Source organism: Salmo salar, chromosome ssa25 (assembly GCF_905237065.1).
Source record: "Salmo salar chromosome ssa25, Ssal_v3.1, whole genome shotgun sequence".
NCBI classification, from domain to species: Eukaryota; Metazoa; Chordata; class Actinopteri; order Salmoniformes; family Salmonidae; genus Salmo; species Salmo salar.
Window position 1 is genome coordinate 2,702,247 of NC_059466.1, and position 17,558 is coordinate 2,719,804.

The window sequence follows — 17,558 nt, forward strand, 5'->3', positions numbered from 1 at the left end:
CGAAGGCCTTGATTAGTTGAATCAGGTGGCTAGTTCAGGATTAAAACCAAATTGAGAACTGTCTGAGGATCCCTCAGTAGAGGGTTGGGATACACTTGATGAGAAAGTTGTGTTTTCACCAACACTTTGAAGCACCAAAGTTGAGACAGCATGTCAGAATGCCATACCAACATACCAATCTACTAGACTCCATAGAAGTGGTTACAAAATTCTCACTTCTTGCTTGTGTGTTTTTGATTTCCTGCATTTTGAGAACCTGCATACACAGGAGTAACTGAAAATCAACATTAAAGATGATAAATTCTAGGCTGTTCCAGAGCCATATAGGATAGCGAAGGGACACCCCTTCAAATTAGTGGATTCGGCTATTTCAGCCACACCTGTTGCGAACAGGTCTATAAAATCGAGCACACAGCCATGTAATCTCCATAGACAAACATTGGCAGTAGAATGGCTTTACTGAAGAGCTCAGTGACTTTCAATGTGGCACCGTCATATGATACCACCTTTCCAACAAGTCAGTTTCTGCCGTGCTAGAGCTTCCCCGGTCAACTGTTAGTGTTGTTATTGTGAAGTGAAAACGTCTAGGATTAACAACGGCTCAGCTTCGAAATGGTAGGCCACACAAGCTCACAGAACAGGACCAGCGAGTGCTGAAGCGCGTAGCGCATAAAGATTGTTTGTCTTAGTTTGCAACAATCACTACTGAGTTCCAAACTGCCTCTGGAAGCAACGTCAGCACAAGAACTGTTCATCAGCAGCTTCATGATATGGGTTTCCATGGCCGAGCAGCCACACACAAGCCTAAGATCACCATTCGCAATGCCAAGCGTCAGCTGGAGTGGTGTAAAGCTTGCCGCCATTAGACTCTGGAGCAGTGGAAATGTGTTCTCTGGAGCGATGAATCATGCTTCACCATCTGGCAGTCCGACGGACTAATCTGGGTTTGGAGAACACTACCTGCCCGAATGCGTAGTGCCAACTGTAAAGTTTGGTGCAGAAGGAATAATGGTCTGGGGCTGTTTTTCATGGTTCGGGCTAGGCCCCTTAGTTCCAGTGAAGGTAAATCGTAGCGCTAGAGCATACAATGACATTCTAGACTATTCTGTGCTTCCAACTTTGTGGCAACAGTTTGGGGAAGGCCCTTTCTTGTTTCAGCATGACAATGCCCCTGTGCACAAAGCGAGGCCCATACAGAAATGGTTTGTTGAGATTGATGTGGAAGAACTTGATTGGCCTGCACAGGGCCATCACTGCCTTAGGGTGGCAGGTAGCCTAGTGGTTAGAGCGTTAGGTCAGTAACCAAAAGGTTGCTGGATTGAATCCTCGTTACTGACAAGGTAAAGATCTGTCGTTCTGCCCCTGAACAAGGCAGTTAACCCACTGTTCCCCGGTAGGCTGTCATTGTAAATAAGAATTTGTTCTTAACTGACTTGCCTAGTTAAATAAGGGTTAAAAAATAAATACAATTAAAATAAATAAAAACCCATCAAACACCTTTGGGATGAATTGGAACGCTGACTGCGAGCCAGGCCTAATCACCCAACATCAGTGCACAACCTCACTAACGCTCTTGTGACTGAATGGAAGCAAGTACCTGCAGCAGCATTCCACCATTTATTGGAAAGACTTCCCAGAATAGTGGAGGCTGTTTTAGCAGCAGGGGGGACTAACTCCATATTAATGCCCATGATTTTGGAATGAGATGTTTTACGAGCAGGTGTCCACATAATTTTGGTAATGTAGTGCATATCTATGGCTCTGGGCTATTCACTAAGCCATAAGCCTAGAAAGTAATGCCATCACAAGGCTAACTCGGGTGTCATATGCTGTCAGGTGTATGGTACAGTATGTTGGTATGATGTCCAGGTGTCACACATTGGCTCCCCTCCTCAACCTTGCATGCTTTGCTGTGCTGTGCTTTTGCTCTTCTGTTATTACTAATAGCCAATGCTTCTGCATGCATCAACATGCATTTTGGTGACTGTTGACTTTTTTTTTGACTCTTTGCATCTTGTGCATGTTTATTGTTATATCCATTAAAAAAAAATAAAAAAAGAGATGTTAATAAGTTGAATCTAGTTAGTGTGATGTACTTTGGTAACACACCAACAGTGTGTTGGGACCTACTATTCAGCAGTCAAGGACTGTTATTCTGCCAAAATCATAGACTCTTTGTGGCAATATTGGCAAGACTGTAGGTGAATTTAAAATACATCTTGTTTGCTTCAGGCTTGATTTAAAATCTCAAATTATAGCTGAGGGTTTGGTTAAAGTTTAAACACCATTTAAAAGTTTTAGAAGTTGAAACATTAAAATCTGAACACACACTCAACCTCAGATAAGAGTTGAGGTTTTAACAAGCCTGTCAGTTTTTGGTCTGTATGGTAGCCTGTGTAGCCTCCAGGTGTGTGAGATTTAAATACATGTATTATATCTATCCTAGGTGTCAGTCTGTGTGTCTGCTTGATGATACAATGATGATGATACAATGATGTAGTATTTTAGAATGCAGAAACAATGCTTCTCATGGGAGCATATACTGAATGCTGTATATCACTCTGAGATGTGACTATAAACATTAGATTGATTTATTTGATGATGTTTATTCTTTTTCAAGGAGGATCAGAGTCAGCAAAATCAGATGTAAGCAATTCTATTTAATATTTACAAAATGTTTACAAGCAAGTGTTTTTTTTTCTCTCAAGTACGTATTTATGTTCTTAAGTTTTTACAATGCATTGACCCATCATTGTGAGTGACATCTTTACTGTGTGGGATAGTAATGGGTTATTTAACTACCACACCAGGGGCAGGATCCTGAGCCCCCTTAAACTCCTTGATTGAAAATGCTAGTCCCAACCTTTGTGTCATTGTTCATACATACTCAATCTTTGAAATTGGATGATGATAACTTGAGTGGACTGAAGCATCTGTGGCTCACTTTGAAAAGGTTGACTAAAGGAATAACTTAACTAACAGTTCAAGTTTTAACTTTTCATCTTAGTCATGACACTGAAATACTGTACATGGGTAGCATGTTAATACATAAACAATGAAACATTTAAATGAAAAACAAGTGATATGCATGACAATATGTATAAGGGTTGGGGAGACTCAAATAGCTTTGTTGATTAAGTGTGATTAACATACTGTAAGAATTACTTATACACAATAAAGTAATTTGTGTATTTGCAGGATACATTTGTTCACCTATAAAGGAATAATGGCAATGTCTCTTCTCTACTCTCCTCATCCTCTCCTCCATCAGATGCCCGTTGCCTCCATCGCTCCCTCCTCTAACCGCTTGTCCTGTGACCCGGAGGAGGAGCGCAGGAGGCAGGAGAAATGGCAGAAGGAGCAGGAGAGACTCCTACAGGTAACAGTGTAGTATTTGGGGGGGGGGAGTTGATTGTTGCGTGTGTTTTGGATTGTTTGTTTGTTTGAAGTGTGTGTGTGTGTGTGTGTGTGTGCACACTGTGAATTACTCCCGAGGTCTATTTATGGAGGTAGAGAGATAAAAATGTGTCCAAACTGACCCCTGTAGACTAGAAGCCAAGGCTCGTTATTCCTCCACTCTGTATTCCCCGCAGGTCAAACGGCCTAATTTCTTAATGAGACATAGAAGCTTGGCAGAAAATCTAACAAGGTTCACCTACTCTGGGGAACGAAGCTGGAATGTAGAGCTGAGCGGTTGAAGCTGAAACTTTGGGATCGTTTCAGTTTTTGTTCTCAGGAGTTAGGTAGACTTCAGCTAATCCTTGTCTTCCAATTGCCCTTTTCTTAGGTTTTGGTAGACTAAAATGTGGTAATTCTTTTTTTGTTGGGATATTAAGGGATGTCAATTGTTGAATGAGTTGAAGCACTTTTCTTGTCTTTACCATGAAACCAGAAACCTTTCTATTTCTATTGTTTAACAAGAGAGACTATTTTCCTCTTACATCAAATTGTGGTTAAAAGTGGTTGTCAGTAGGGGGCCAGTGACCAAAGCGCCTGATAAACTCTGAATGTGTGTTTGTGTGTGTGTGTGTGTGTGTGTGTGTGTGTGTGTGTGTGTGTGTGTGTGTGTGTGTGTGTGTGTGTGTGTGTGTGTGTGTGTGTGTGTGTGTGCGCATACAGTACAGTAACCTGTCTCTCTCTGTGTGCGTGTTTGTGATCAGGAGAAATACCGTCGTGACCAGGAGAAACTGGAGGAGGAGTGGCGTCGGGCCCAGCAGGAGGCTGTGACAGAAGGGGGAAGACTCCACCAAGAGGTGAGGAATCATATCACCATAGCAATGTAATTTTCTGGTTGTAACTCAGGACTTTGGCTTTAACCCTTTACTGTCTGTTTTTCAGGAGCCGAGAGGCCTGGAGATGGACAGCAGGAGTATCAGCCCCCTCTCCCCCCTCCACCAGCCTACCATGCCCTGGGAGGACAAGGAAGCCCAAGAGGAGGAAAGGAGGAGTAGGGAAGAGGAGGAAGCACAGCGAAGACAGGAGGAGGAAGAGAGGAGGAGAGTAGAGGAGGAGCAGCAAAAGTGGGAGGAGGAGAGGAGGACGGAGGAGGAGGAGCGAGAGCTGCTGCGTCTTCAGGAGGAGAGGAAGAGGAGGGAGAAGCAGGAGGATGAGGAGAGGAGACAGAGGGAAAAGGAGGAGCTGAGATGGCAGAGGAGGAAGGAGGAGGAGAGGGAGGAGAGGAGGCGCCAGGAGGCTGCTGAACAACAGCACAGGGAGAAAGAGAAAATGCAGGAGCAGCAGCAGCAACGGTTAATAATAATGTTTTCTTTTCTTTAAATGTTTAGTTCACCCAAATTACAAAATTACAAATTGCTTTCCTTACCCTGTAAGCAGTCTATGGACGAGGTATAACAGCAAGCCATGCTTTGTTTTAGTTTCTCTGGCACTGTTTCCAAATGCTAACATTTTAACATTTGTGGCACTAATCTAATGCAAGTCGTTGTACCTATGTTAGCATTTTTCGCTCATCATGTCCAAATTATCCTAAAGTATCTGAAATTGATTATGTAGCCGAACAAAGTCACTTATAGATGATGCTCCAGTATACATTACAGGAATTGTTTATTTTTTCCCCCAGTTTTTCAGTGTTGCTTTTTACAATGATAAAGATTTGCAATAATGTAGTTTTTCCTCCCCCATAATTCTCCCTTCCTATCCTACACAGTTCCCTCCCGTAATTTTGAAAAAGTAGATATCATTTGTGTGCAGTCTAAAAAAATTTTTTTTTCTGGCAGTAGGAGGAGGATTACTTGGCAAAGGTAGAGTTCAAGCTGAACAGAAGTTGAATGAGTTAAATACTGGGCCTTTCCGAAAACCCGTACTTGCGTACCCGTAGTTGGGTTGATGGAAAGATAAAGAGTGGTTGGGGAATGAAGGCAAGGGTGAAGAGAGGTTAAAGAAGTAAATTGATGGATAATAAAAAATAGCAAGCACACTAATAAAAAAGAAGAATGACGGATAACAGTAGTGGTCTTGCTGTAGCAAGCACACTAATAAATAAATAAAATGATCAAACAGAAACAAAAGACCATTCCCACTGTCTTACATATACCGTTTTAAACACCAAGGATTAATAACAAAAAGAGAAAAATAACAAATAAATGAAGGCAAAGATATAAACAATATAGCAACTGCAAAATAATGTGAGGATCTACCTCTGCCTTATGCTAGTTACCTTCGCATACATCCAAGGTTTTATTCACATGTCTTATATATCTATTATTCTAGCCCATCTATCTTCTATAGCGCTTTTGTCGTTACAGACATAATGTTAAAGTCTTTGTAAGGCTTTAACATTTGTGTGTGCTAAATCTTCAAATGCTTATTGTAAACACCAACTCACTGCAGTATATTAAACATTAACATTTAGTTAAATAATAATTAATTGTTGCCTGTTCTAAGGTCTACTTTACATTGTATTGTAACCTCTAACCCCCACTAATGGGCTGCCTGTGTTTTGTCTTTTCTGTATGTGTTTTGTCCTGTCTGTCCATCTGTTCCTTCCGTCTGTCCGTCTATGTGTGTCTCTGTCTGTGTCTCTGTCTGTATTCCCTATCTACATTATCTTTCTGCTGCTGTAACCCCATAACCCTTTCGTAAAACTGCTGGCAGGGTCGGGGACTCCTATGGCTATGCCAAGGTCCAGCCTGAGATATCCATGGAAGACAGGTCAGTGTGTGTCTCCCAAGGTCCAGCCTAAACATCAAATACTTAAAAAGTAATTAAGTAATTGCTTATGTCTGCCTTGAGTGCCAGATGGGCTGGGTTTGCAGTTTTCTGACTATTATATTGGTTTATTAAGTCAGGCAAGCTCAAACCTACACATATTAAGTATTTGGTATGATGTTCAAGTGTTTGAAACCCAGGTCTGGTGTGAGTGCATGCGTGTCTGTATGCGTTAGAATGGCCATGGCTTTGCCTCTATTGCAATCAGACAAACATACAGTATGACTTAATTGCGTTCATAAAATCTATTGTCTGTTACTAGCAAACGGAAAGCATGCCTCAGCCTATAACTAATAAATTATGTTCTAAGAGTCAATACTTAACCAACAGAACTAAATGTGTAGCTCAGCCCATGTCCCAAATGGCACCCTATTCCCAATACAGGGCGCTACTTTTGACCAGTGCCCTAATGGCTCAAAAATATGACATCACAGCCTTACTCTAAAATGGATTAAAAATAATAATAAATCGGCAGCAATCTACACACAATACCCCATAACGACAAAGCAAAAACAGGTTTAAAATTTTTTTGTGCAAAAAACCCAACAGAAATACCTTATTTACGTAAGTATTCAGACTCTTTGCTATGAGACTCGAATTTGAGCTCAGGTGCATTCTGTTTCCATTGATCATCCTTGAGATGTTTCTACAACTTGATTGGAGTCCACCTGCGGTAAATTCTATTGATTGTGCATGATTTGGAAAGACACGCACCTGTCTATATAAAGACCAACAGTTAATAGTGCATGTCAGAGCAAAAACCAAGCCATGAGGTCGAAGGAATTGCCCGTAGAGCTCTTAGACAGGATTGTGTCAAGGCACAGATCTGGGGAAGGGTACCAAACATTTCTGCAGCATTGAAGATCCCCAAGAACACAGTGGTCTCCATCATTCTTAAATGGTAGAAGTTTGGAACCACCAAGACTCTTCCTAGAGCTGGCCGCCCAGCCAAACTGAGCAATTGGGGGAGAAGGGTCAGGGAGGTGACCAAGAACCTGATGGTCACTCTGACAGAGCTCTAGAGTTCCTCTGTGGGGATGGGAGAACCTTCCAGAAGGACAACCATCTCTGCAGCACTCCACCAATCAGGCCTTTATGGTAGAGTGGCCAGATGTAAGCCACTCCTCAGTAAAAAGCTCATGACAGCCTGCTTGGAGTTTGCCAAAAGGCTCCTAAAGACTCTCAGACCAATGTCACGTCCGGAGGAAACCTGGCACCATCCCTGGGGATGTTTTTCAGCGGCAGGGACTGGGAGACTAGTCAGGATCGAGGCAAAGATGAACTGAGAAAAATACAGAGAGATCCTTGATGAAAACCTACTCAGGACCTCAGACTGGGCTGAAAGTTCACCTTCCAACAGAACAACGACCTTAAGCACACAGCCAAGACAACGCGGGACCAGCTTCGGGACAAGTCTCTGAATGTCCTTCAGGGGCCCAGCCAGAGCCCTGAGTTGAACCCGATTGAACATCTCTGGAGAGACCGGAAAATAGCTGTGCAGCAACGCTCCCCATCCAACCTGACAGAGCTTGAGAGGATCTGCAGAGAAGAATGGGAGAACGCCCCAAATACAGGTGTGCCAAGTGTGCCAGGTGTGCCAAATGTGCCAGGTGTGCCAGGTGTGCCAAATACAGGTGTGCCAAGGTGCGTCAACCCAAGAGGACTCAAGGCTGAAATATCTGCCAAAGGTGCTTCAACAAAGTACTGAGTAAAGGATCTGAATACTTATGTAAATGTTATATTTAGTTGTTGTAACGGTTGTCGTCGGGAATGGAGGACCAAAACGCAGCAGGAATGTGGATGCTCATCTTGTATTTAAAGTCAAGAAAACACCAAAATAACAAACAAAGAAAGAACGCACGAACAACAAAACAGTCTTGTCAGGCTCACACACGCAAAACAAGAAACAATCTCCCACAAACACATACCCATATATAGGACTCCCAATCAGAGGCAACGAGAACACACCTGCCTCCAATTGAGAGTCCAATCCCAATAAACCAGACATAGAAATACAAAAGACCAGAGACCACATAGAAATACAAACATAGAACATTACCCAAAAACCCGGAAATAATAATTCAAACACCCTACTAAATAAACCACCACCCCGAACCACATAAAACAAATACCCTCTGCCACGTCCTGACCAAACTACAATAACAAATAACCCTTATACTGGTCAGGACGTGACAGTTGTATAAATTTTTTTTGCAAACGTTTCTAAAAACCTGTTTTGCTTTGTCATTATAGGGTATTGTGTGTAGATTGTTGAGAGAAAAAAAAAACATTTAATCAATTTTAGAATAAGGCTGTAACGTAACAAAATATGGAAAAAGTCAAAGGGTCTGAATACTTTCCGAATGCACTGTAAAGTAAAAAAGTGGTATCACAGAGATTACGCAACAGCCTGAAGGCTTATTTCCATTGCAGGCCACTCATGTACTGTATGTGTTCATGTATTGAACTGTACGTATTTGAAAATACAAAAAGCCCCAAGGGCCCTGGTCAAATGTAGTACACTTTGTAGGGAATAGGGTACCATTTGGAACGTAGAAAAGTAAATCAATAATGTGTTTTACAGTGTACATTGATTTGAGAGATAATGAATTTTCTTGATTATCAGCCCATAAATGTGTTTTGTTGTGATTGGCAGGGCAAAGTCGAAATCTACTCCAGAGCTGGACGACGTGGAGAAAACAGAGACTAAAGGTCAGTGGGGATTTATTAATGTCCTCATCAATGTATTCATCAATATTCGTTAATCCTTATTGACCTTCGGTGGAAGTTGAACCATTACTTAGCTGCTCAAATTAGCAAGGGAAGATGGTGTGTGTGTGTGTGTGTGTGTGTGTGTGTGTGTGTGTGTGTGTGTGTGTGTGTGTGTGTGTGTGTGTGTGTGCACCCGCGTAAGTAACTGTATGTCAGTGAGTGTGAATACTGTACACACTGTGCCCAGGCTGGTACGGCAGCTCGGGGGGCATGGCCCAGAGGTTACTGGAGGAGGAGTTGAGACGTAAAGCAGACAAAAAGGCCCAGAGTCTCCGGGCTGCGTCAGAGCTGGAGTTGGAGAGGAGAAACATCCTAAACGCCATGAGATACAGAGAGCCAGAAAGAGGTGTGGTTCACAGCCTCGACCGTTCCTCTACCGCTCCTGACCGCTCCTGTCTAATCAATGCAGGACTCAGTCAACCAACCAGCTCAGCCGATCAATCGCGTTTAGCATGATGAAATATATAAACAGACACTTCCAGATTTTATAATATGTCTTGATCATGTCCTATTGGTCACTGAAGCTGAATACAGAAAATGAATCTGTCCTCTCCAGTGGCTCTGTCACGATAATGAATCACTGGTCTTATTGGTGTTTCCTGGATGAATCACTGGTCTACAGTCTATTTCTGGACTTCCATCCAATCTGATTGGCTCTCATGTCTATCCCCTCTCCTCTCCCATTGACTCATCTTTATTTCCTGATTCCCTCTTCTGTCTCATTGGCCCACAGTGACTAGCAGCGGTGGGATAGGCGAAGGATTAGGGAGGAAGGGCCAGCAGAGCGTACCACAGGCGGAGCTGGAGAGGCAGCAGATCCTGCAGGAGATGAAGAAGAAGACCAACCTGACCACAGACAACAGCTGGATCCGCCAACGCTCCTCCAGCACCACTACCAGCAAGGACCCAACTGCCAGCCCCATCAGGAGGTACTCTTCATGGGGCTTGACTGGGGCTCCGCTGGCATGGGGGTGGTGGATCAGTACAATACAATGTGTGTGTTGAATGATAGGGGTTAAGCCAGCCTCAATGGCCCTATTAGAAGGTACTCTACCTGGGACTCACCTGGGCGTCCATATTAGGAGAGCTCCACATGACTTTGACAACTCCAAGTAACTTTGACACGCCTTCCATGGATTTGTGACTCTGTTCCAATATGGACAGCACACTAAACTTCCTAGATTGGGTCACCAGGGGTTTAATGCTGTATAATGCTAGCTTGAATGAGTGTGTGTAACATGTTAACACATAATTTACAACAACTATTTTAGTAGAAGTAGCTGTTTTTAGTGACTAACATTTTGGGCTCTAGCCTGGATTCCAGTCTCTTTTCTGTTGCAGTTATCAAAAGAGTTGGCTAAATCAGAAACATAATGGCCTGTGGTATCCAGGCTATTTGAGTGCTTACGCTAACCCGCTAACATCCACTAACATCCGGTAATGTGTTCAACTTTTCAGAGGCGAGTCTCTGGACAACCTGGACACCGCGCCTCATTCTTCCTGGCGCTCGTCATGGACACCGGGAAGCACCTCGTCCATCCCTAACTACAGCCGGCCTCACTCCGCCCTTTCTGGCCTCAAAACTACCTATGGCGGTGTTGCCTATGGTGGTGGTGGCTACGGGGTCGGAAGTCGTCCTGGCTTAGCCACCCTGCCCTCCTCCCTCTCCATGAGCTCCCTCAGAGAGGCCGGGGGGTGTAACCTATCTTCCCTGCGCTCACCCTCGCCATCCCCCAACCCTTCTCTTGGCCCCGAACCCGAGTCACGCCCATCCTCACAGCAACACAGCAGGTAAAACATCCAACGTCCAATCATGTGGCACACTGCTGCTTGCCAAAAAACTGAGTCGGTAGATTTGCTCCCAATCACTGATACACTGTCAGATACTGGATCTGAAATTCAAATTCTCGATCTCGGGTTAAGGGTAACCAAAAACCCTTGCTCAAAGTTACAAATGCTGACTTACGTCAAAATGTCGGTGCTTAGGCGTGAACCGCGGTTTCTTTTTTATTTATTTATATTACAGCATATTGGATGACTGTCATTCATATTCCATTCACCCAGCTCATGACGCTCAAATTTTCCCTACACTCATCATGAGGTTGCTACAACCTAGCCTACGAATGAAACTGTATCACGTAGGTGCACACAAGCATTCAATCCAAGATGCCATAGCAGTCAGATTTCCTTTGTCCTCGTCTTGTCGTCTCCCGTGTATATATATATATATTTACATATTTTCTTTGCAAATCTTTTTATATATATTTTTCTAAAAACTCAACTTCAAAACACTCTCCTGCAACCCGCCTCACCAATTGTTTTTTAACTTCTCTAGGGACGATTTCGTCCCACCTACGTAACAGCCAGTGGAATCCTGTGGCGCGTTATTCAAATACCTTAGAAATGCTATTACTTCAATTTTTCAAACATATGACTATTTTACACCATTTTAAAGACAAGACTCTCGTTAATCTAACCACACTGTCCGATTTCAAAAAGGCTTTACAACGAAAGCAAAACATTAGATTATGTCAGCAGAGTACCCAGCCAGAAATAATCAGACACCCATTTTTCAAGCTAGCATATAATGTCACATAAACCCAAACCACAGCTAAATGCAGCACTAACCTTTGATGATCTTCATCAGATGACACTTCTAGGACATTATGTTATACAATACATGCATGTTTTGTTCAATCAAATTCATATTTATATAAAAAAACAGCTTTTTACATTAGCATGTGACGTTCAGAACTAGCATACCCCCCGCAAACTTCCGGTGAATTTACTAAATTACTCACGATAAACGTTCACAAAAAACATAACAATTATTTTAAGAATTATAGATACAGAACTCCTCTATGCACTCGCTATGTCCGATTTTAAAATAGCTTTTCGGTGAAAGCACATTTTGCAATATTCTAAGTAGCTAGCCCGGCATCACAGGGCTAGCTATTTAGACACCCAACAAGTTTAGCCCTCACCAAAGTCAGATTTACTATAACAAAAATGTTATTACCTTTGCTGTTCTTCGTCAGAATGCACTCCCAGGACTTCTACTTCAATAACAAATGTTGGTTTGGTTCAAAATAATCCATAGTTATGTTCAAATGTCCTCTGTTTTGTTCGTGCGTTCAAGACACTATCCGAAGTGTAAAGAAGGGTGACGCGCACGACGCGTTTCGTGACAAAATATTTCTAAATATTCCATTAGCGTACTTCGAAGCATGTCAACCGCTGTTTAAAATCAATTTTTATGCCATTTTTCTCGTAAAAAAGTGATAATATTCCGACCGGGAAAGCGTGTTTACGTTCAAAGAGAGAGAAAATAAAAACATGGTTTTGCCCCGTGCACGAGCCTCAGTCTGATGGTCCTCTGATAGACCACTTACCAAAGGCGCTAATGTTTTTCAGCCAGGGGCTGGAATTACATCATTCAGCTTTTTCCCGGGTTCTGAGAGCCTATGGGAGCCGTAGGAAGTGTCACGTTACTGCAAAGATCCTAAGTTTTCAATAAACAGAGCCAAGAAGCCCAAGGAATGGTCAGAGAGGGTACTTCCTGTACAGAATCTTCTCAGGTTTTTGCCTGCCATATGAGTTCTGTTATACTCACAGACACCATTCAAACAGTTTTAGAAACTTTAGAGTGTTTTCTATCCAAAGCCAATAATTATATGCATATTCTAGTTTCTGGGCAGTAGTAATAACCAGATTAAATCGGGTACGTTTTTTATCCGGCCGTGTAAATACTGCCCCCTAGCCCTAACAGGTTAAAAAAGTATTATTCACCTCAAATCTGAAATCCACAACAGAAGCTAGCCAGAAGTTAGCCAGAAGTTAGCCAGTTCACTGGCATTATAAATATTCACTTAAGTTTGATGATCTTCATCGGAATGCACTCCCAGGAATCCCAGTTCCACAATAAATGTTTGTTTTGTTTCGATAAAGTCCCTATTTATGTCCAAATACCTCCTTTTTGATCGCGCGTTCAGTTCACTATTCCAAATGCAGAAGGCGCATGCACTAAGTCCAGACGAAAAGTCCAAAAAGTTGCATTACAGTTTGTAGAAACATGTCAAACGATGTATAGAATCAAGCTTTAGGATGTTTTTATCATAAATCTCCAATAATATTCCAACCGGACAATTGCTTTGTCTTCAGAAAGGAAAGGGCTTGCGCTGTGGCTTGCGCTCACAGCTGCGCCCATGACTGAGCTCATGCCTTTCTGCCAGACACCTGATTCCAGTAGCTCTTATTCTCTCCCCATTCACAGTAGAAGCCTGAAACAACGTTCTAAAGACTGTTGACATTTAGTGGAAGCCTTAGGAAGTGCAATATGAAGTGCAATACTTGAAAAACTACAAACCTCAGATTTTCCACTTCCTGGTTGGATTTTTCTCAGGTTTTTGCCTGCCATATGAGTTGTATCATACTCACAGACATCATTCAAACAGTTTTAGAAACTTCAGAGTGTGTCTATCAAAATCTACTATTTATATGCATATTCAAGCTTTTGGACCTGAGTAGCAGGCAGTTTACTCTGGGCACTTCATTCATCCAAGCTACTCAATACTGCCCCCCTACCCCAAAGATGTTAAGAAACATTTTTCAACAGATTCGACGGAATGAACCTGATCACCCACACACACAGTTCACTTTCATAGCAGCCACATACAAACAGCATCATCACTTTTCTCATTGTATAATTCCTTCTCTCATCTACATTTACCTTTTCCCTTCACTTGTGGACAGTGCACAACACAACAGCTGTCTTGACCTCTCCAAGCTAAACCTTCTTACCATAACCGCTAACCACTACACACAGCCTACATCGTTGTCAACCATATTAGCTAACGTCATAGTCAACATAGCTACTAGAACTAAGTTGTTAGTAAATCCGCTACAATCACACAGTTCAGTGTACAGCAAGCAATTTAGCATTTACACCGGCGGCCCACAGTGGCAATAAATTAATAAAACCAAAAGTTTACCTCGACTTGGAAGAGTTCCTGTGTTGGATAGCCTTAGCCAGCTAGCTAACATAAATAGCATTCCTCTCCGTTCGAGTAGGCTAAGTGACTTGAAATTGAACTCAGGTGGATCATGTTTCCTTTGATCATCCTTGAGATGTTTCTACAACTTCATTGGAGTCTACCTGTAGTAAATTGAGCAATCGGGGGAGAAGGGCCTTGGTCAGGGAGGTGACCATCCAATACACATATAACATAAACAATTATGAAAGTATTTTTGTTTGGATAGGAATGTGTTCTCAGTTATCCAGTGTGGTTGATGGGGCGTGGGTGGGCATGTATATTCTCGGTTCTCCAGTCTGTGTGTCTGTGTGTCTGTGTTCTGGGTTCTCCAGTCTAGTTATGGTTCTGCGTTCTGTAATCTCAGGTCAGTGAGTGGCAAGAAAGTCTGTACATTCTGTGACAAGGTGCTGGGCAAGGGAGCCGCCATGATCATCGAGTCCCTGGGACTCTGCTATCATTTGACCTGTTTCAAGGTGAGAGTTCAAAGTTCAAGACCGGCCATCCCTGACCAGGAAATTGAGGTCATGATTGTTCCATAGCAAAGACTAAACCTGCCTGATCCTCACAGTACTAACCTTATCCATGGAATGAGACTACTAATATGGACAACTTGACCCTGATTAATGTTATACTAACCTAAACAGCATGAATGAATTACAATCTGGTCTGATCCTTTATAACCGTACACACAAAACCAAGGAAACAGAAGTCCAAAGTCCCACTGGGTTGTAAGATGGACAGTTGATGACTTTTCCAATGTGGCCAATGATTACCATTTAATTAAGGTTTCCAGTGTAACTTGACTAGAGTAATGTTTCCATTAACTTTTTAGTTAATTGAAAAATACAGTATCTTCCAAATTCCCTAAGATCTATAACTTGCTGCAGAAATGGCAAACAGTTTGGGACATTGTTTTCATGGTTTTATGAGCATTTCAGCAAATCTGACTGCATTTGTGCCAAACCTCACTAATCAATCATTCACCTCACTATTTCCTATCACCAACACTTGCTGCTGACATCATGACGAGCTTCCAAAAGTCCCTACATGTATACTTGGGCTTGAACTGTCATTGGTCTCTCTGTCTGTCAGTCAAGTGTCAGGTGTCTCTCATGGGCTCTGTCTATCTGGTTGTGGCTCCATGGGTATATGTCTAGCACTCTCCCCATGGCTCCTCTGTCTGTGGAACTCATCTTTCCTCCAGGGGGCAACTTTCCTCTCCTCTCCCCATCTGGGAGTGAGGGATCTGGGCTAGCCCTCATTGACCATTTCCCTCTCTACCTATCCTCCAGTGCATCGACTGTAAGTCCAACCTAGGAGGATCGGAGGCCGGAGCTGAGGTCAGAATACGTAACCGACAGCTCTACTGTAACTCCTGCTACATGCGATTCAAAAGTGAGTATGACTTTAGCTGGGTACCAGCTGAAAAGTGAGCCAACTAGAATCAAAGCTGAATAACAATAATTTGGTGGGTGCTTACATGTACATGTGTAAATTGGAAATATGTTTTTTTTGCATATCCCAACTCCCCTTGAGAGTGTGGTCACCATTGTTCAGCACCCCTGGAGCAATTAGGGTTAAGTTCCTTGCTCAAGGGCACATCATTTCAAAATGTTCAGCTGAGGGATTTGAACTAGCGACCTTTCGGTTACTGGCCCAACGCTCTTACCACTAGGCTACCTGCCACCATTTATAAAAACTGGTATCGCCAATAGTAACAGGGCTCCTGTTACTATTGTCTGTGTTGTGTCATGTCAGTAATATTATGTTGAGTCGTGCCGTGTCATTTAGTGATATGCTGTGTTATCGAATAGTATCATTTTGTATCGTGTTATAACCTCTATCTTCTTCCCCCTCTAGCTGGACAGCCAACGTCCATGTGACAAAGCTGTACTACAGTAGATAAAGGACTACTTGACAACAACCCATGAACAATGCAACCAGCCGTAACTTCAGATGTATTCATGTGTTTTGTGATTTGACAAAATGCCCTGATTCTTCAATTAACAACTATCCTATTCTTTATTTCTACTGTACACTTGAGAGGGTGAGATTGACCAAAAAAGTGAAAATGTTGATATCAACGTATTATTTTTACCAATTGCTTGTATAAAGTAGGAGGGATGTGCATGCACCTGCGAGTTTTAGACTTTTAGCTGAAAATAGTGTTGGAAAATTCTGAAAACTTTCCCAAATTTCATGGGTTTATCAGAAATCACTGGTGGAGGGTTTTGGGAATTTTGCAACCGTAACGAAACATTACTGGAAATTGATTTTGGTCTTGTTCATGAGATTATTGATCCTGATTACTTCATATTTCAGAGATCTACTGTAAGAGTTTTCATGTTAGGCTGGGGGAAGTCTGCGATTTATTCTCCTTTTTGCCTGCAAATCTTTGTTACAACACATTTGTTGTTGACTAAGGTTTGTTGACTAAGGTTTGTTGTTGACTCCTTATTTTTATCGATGTGCGTTTTTTGTTTGTGATGGGGGGAGATTATTTAAATTAAATGGATTGAAAATATATTTAAAAACTAGCATGATTTGTTAGAGAGAGTTAGAACTTATTGGGGAGTTGTTGTTTCGCATTAATCTTAAACATTTTAGGAGTTAACATTTTTGGGGGGCTGAGAAAAATGTATATCATTATAATGTATGGCATTAAGGCAACATTTGTAAATAAAATGAGTAAATTGTGGTCTCTGACTTGGTCTTCGTCTTTTTCAATAGATTTCTCTCATTTTTTTCTCTTTTATTGCTCTGTCTCTCATCCTCCTTTACATCCTTCTCCCGCTCTCTTCTCTAGGTCTTCCCTATTCTGTTTCATTCTCTTTCTCTTAACCTATATTATCTCATTCTCTCTCTTTCTCCTTCCCTTTCACTCTGTAGTGTTTTACTGATAATGAAAGGAATTTCAATGAGTTGATGAGCAGGTTTGAGCGGACATGCCTGCCGTACGTCCTCCAAAGCCAATTTGTCATGCATATTTAATTCCCCCACACATTCATACATTACTCACTATGATAGCCTATTCTCTTAATGTATTCTTCCATTTAGGCTGTCTAATGAATTTATATAAACATATAGTACCACTCAAAAGCTTGGACACACCTACTCACTCCAAGGTTTATCTTTATTTTTACTATTTTCTACATTGCATAATAGTGAAGATATCAAAACTATGAAATAACACATATGGAATCATGTAGTAACCAAAAAAGTGTTCAATAAATCATAATATATTTGAGATTCTTCAAAGTAGCCACCCTTTGCCTTAACAGCTTTGCACACTCTTGGCATTCTCTCAACCAACTTCATGAGGTAGTCACCTGGAATGCTTTTCAATTAACAGGTGTGCCTAGTTAAAAGCTAATTTGTGTAATTTAATGTGTTTGAGCCAGTCAGTTGTGTTGTGACAAGGTAGGGTGGTATACAGAAGATAGCCCTATTTGACCAAGTCCATATTATGGCAAGAACAGCTCAAATAAGCAAAGACAAACAACAGTCCATCATTACTTTAAGACATGA

General features: G+C 41.9%; 1 protein-coding gene across 15 annotated transcripts in view; it reads left to right on the forward strand.

The window, feature by feature from the left end:
* Positions 1-16,728, forward strand: part of LOC106586043 (LIM domain only protein 7) — a 126,379-nt gene extending 109,651 nt beyond the window's left edge. For 14 of the 15 annotated variants that reach the window (XM_045707638.1, XM_045707639.1, XM_045707641.1 and 11 more), the window contains 12 exons: positions 2,621-2,646; positions 3,272-3,379; positions 4,161-4,253; positions 4,339-4,748; positions 6,112-6,168; positions 8,882-8,937; positions 9,185-9,343; positions 9,731-9,926; positions 10,456-10,788; positions 14,395-14,503; positions 15,323-15,425; positions 15,891-16,728. In XM_045707638.1, the coding sequence (XP_045563594.1) occupies positions 2,621-2,646; positions 3,272-3,379; positions 4,161-4,253; positions 4,339-4,748; positions 6,112-6,168; positions 8,882-8,937; positions 9,185-9,343; positions 9,731-9,926; positions 10,456-10,788; positions 14,395-14,503; positions 15,323-15,425; positions 15,891-15,913 (1,673 nt within the window). In that variant the 3' untranslated portion in view covers positions 15,914-16,728. The remainder of the gene's footprint in view (positions 1-2,620; positions 2,647-3,271; positions 3,380-4,160; positions 4,254-4,338; positions 4,749-6,111; positions 6,169-8,881; positions 8,938-9,184; positions 9,344-9,730; positions 9,927-10,455; positions 10,789-14,394; positions 14,504-15,322; positions 15,426-15,890) is intronic. The other variant, XM_045707647.1, reaches the window with a different exon arrangement.
* Positions 16,729-17,558: the final 830 nt, after the last annotated feature.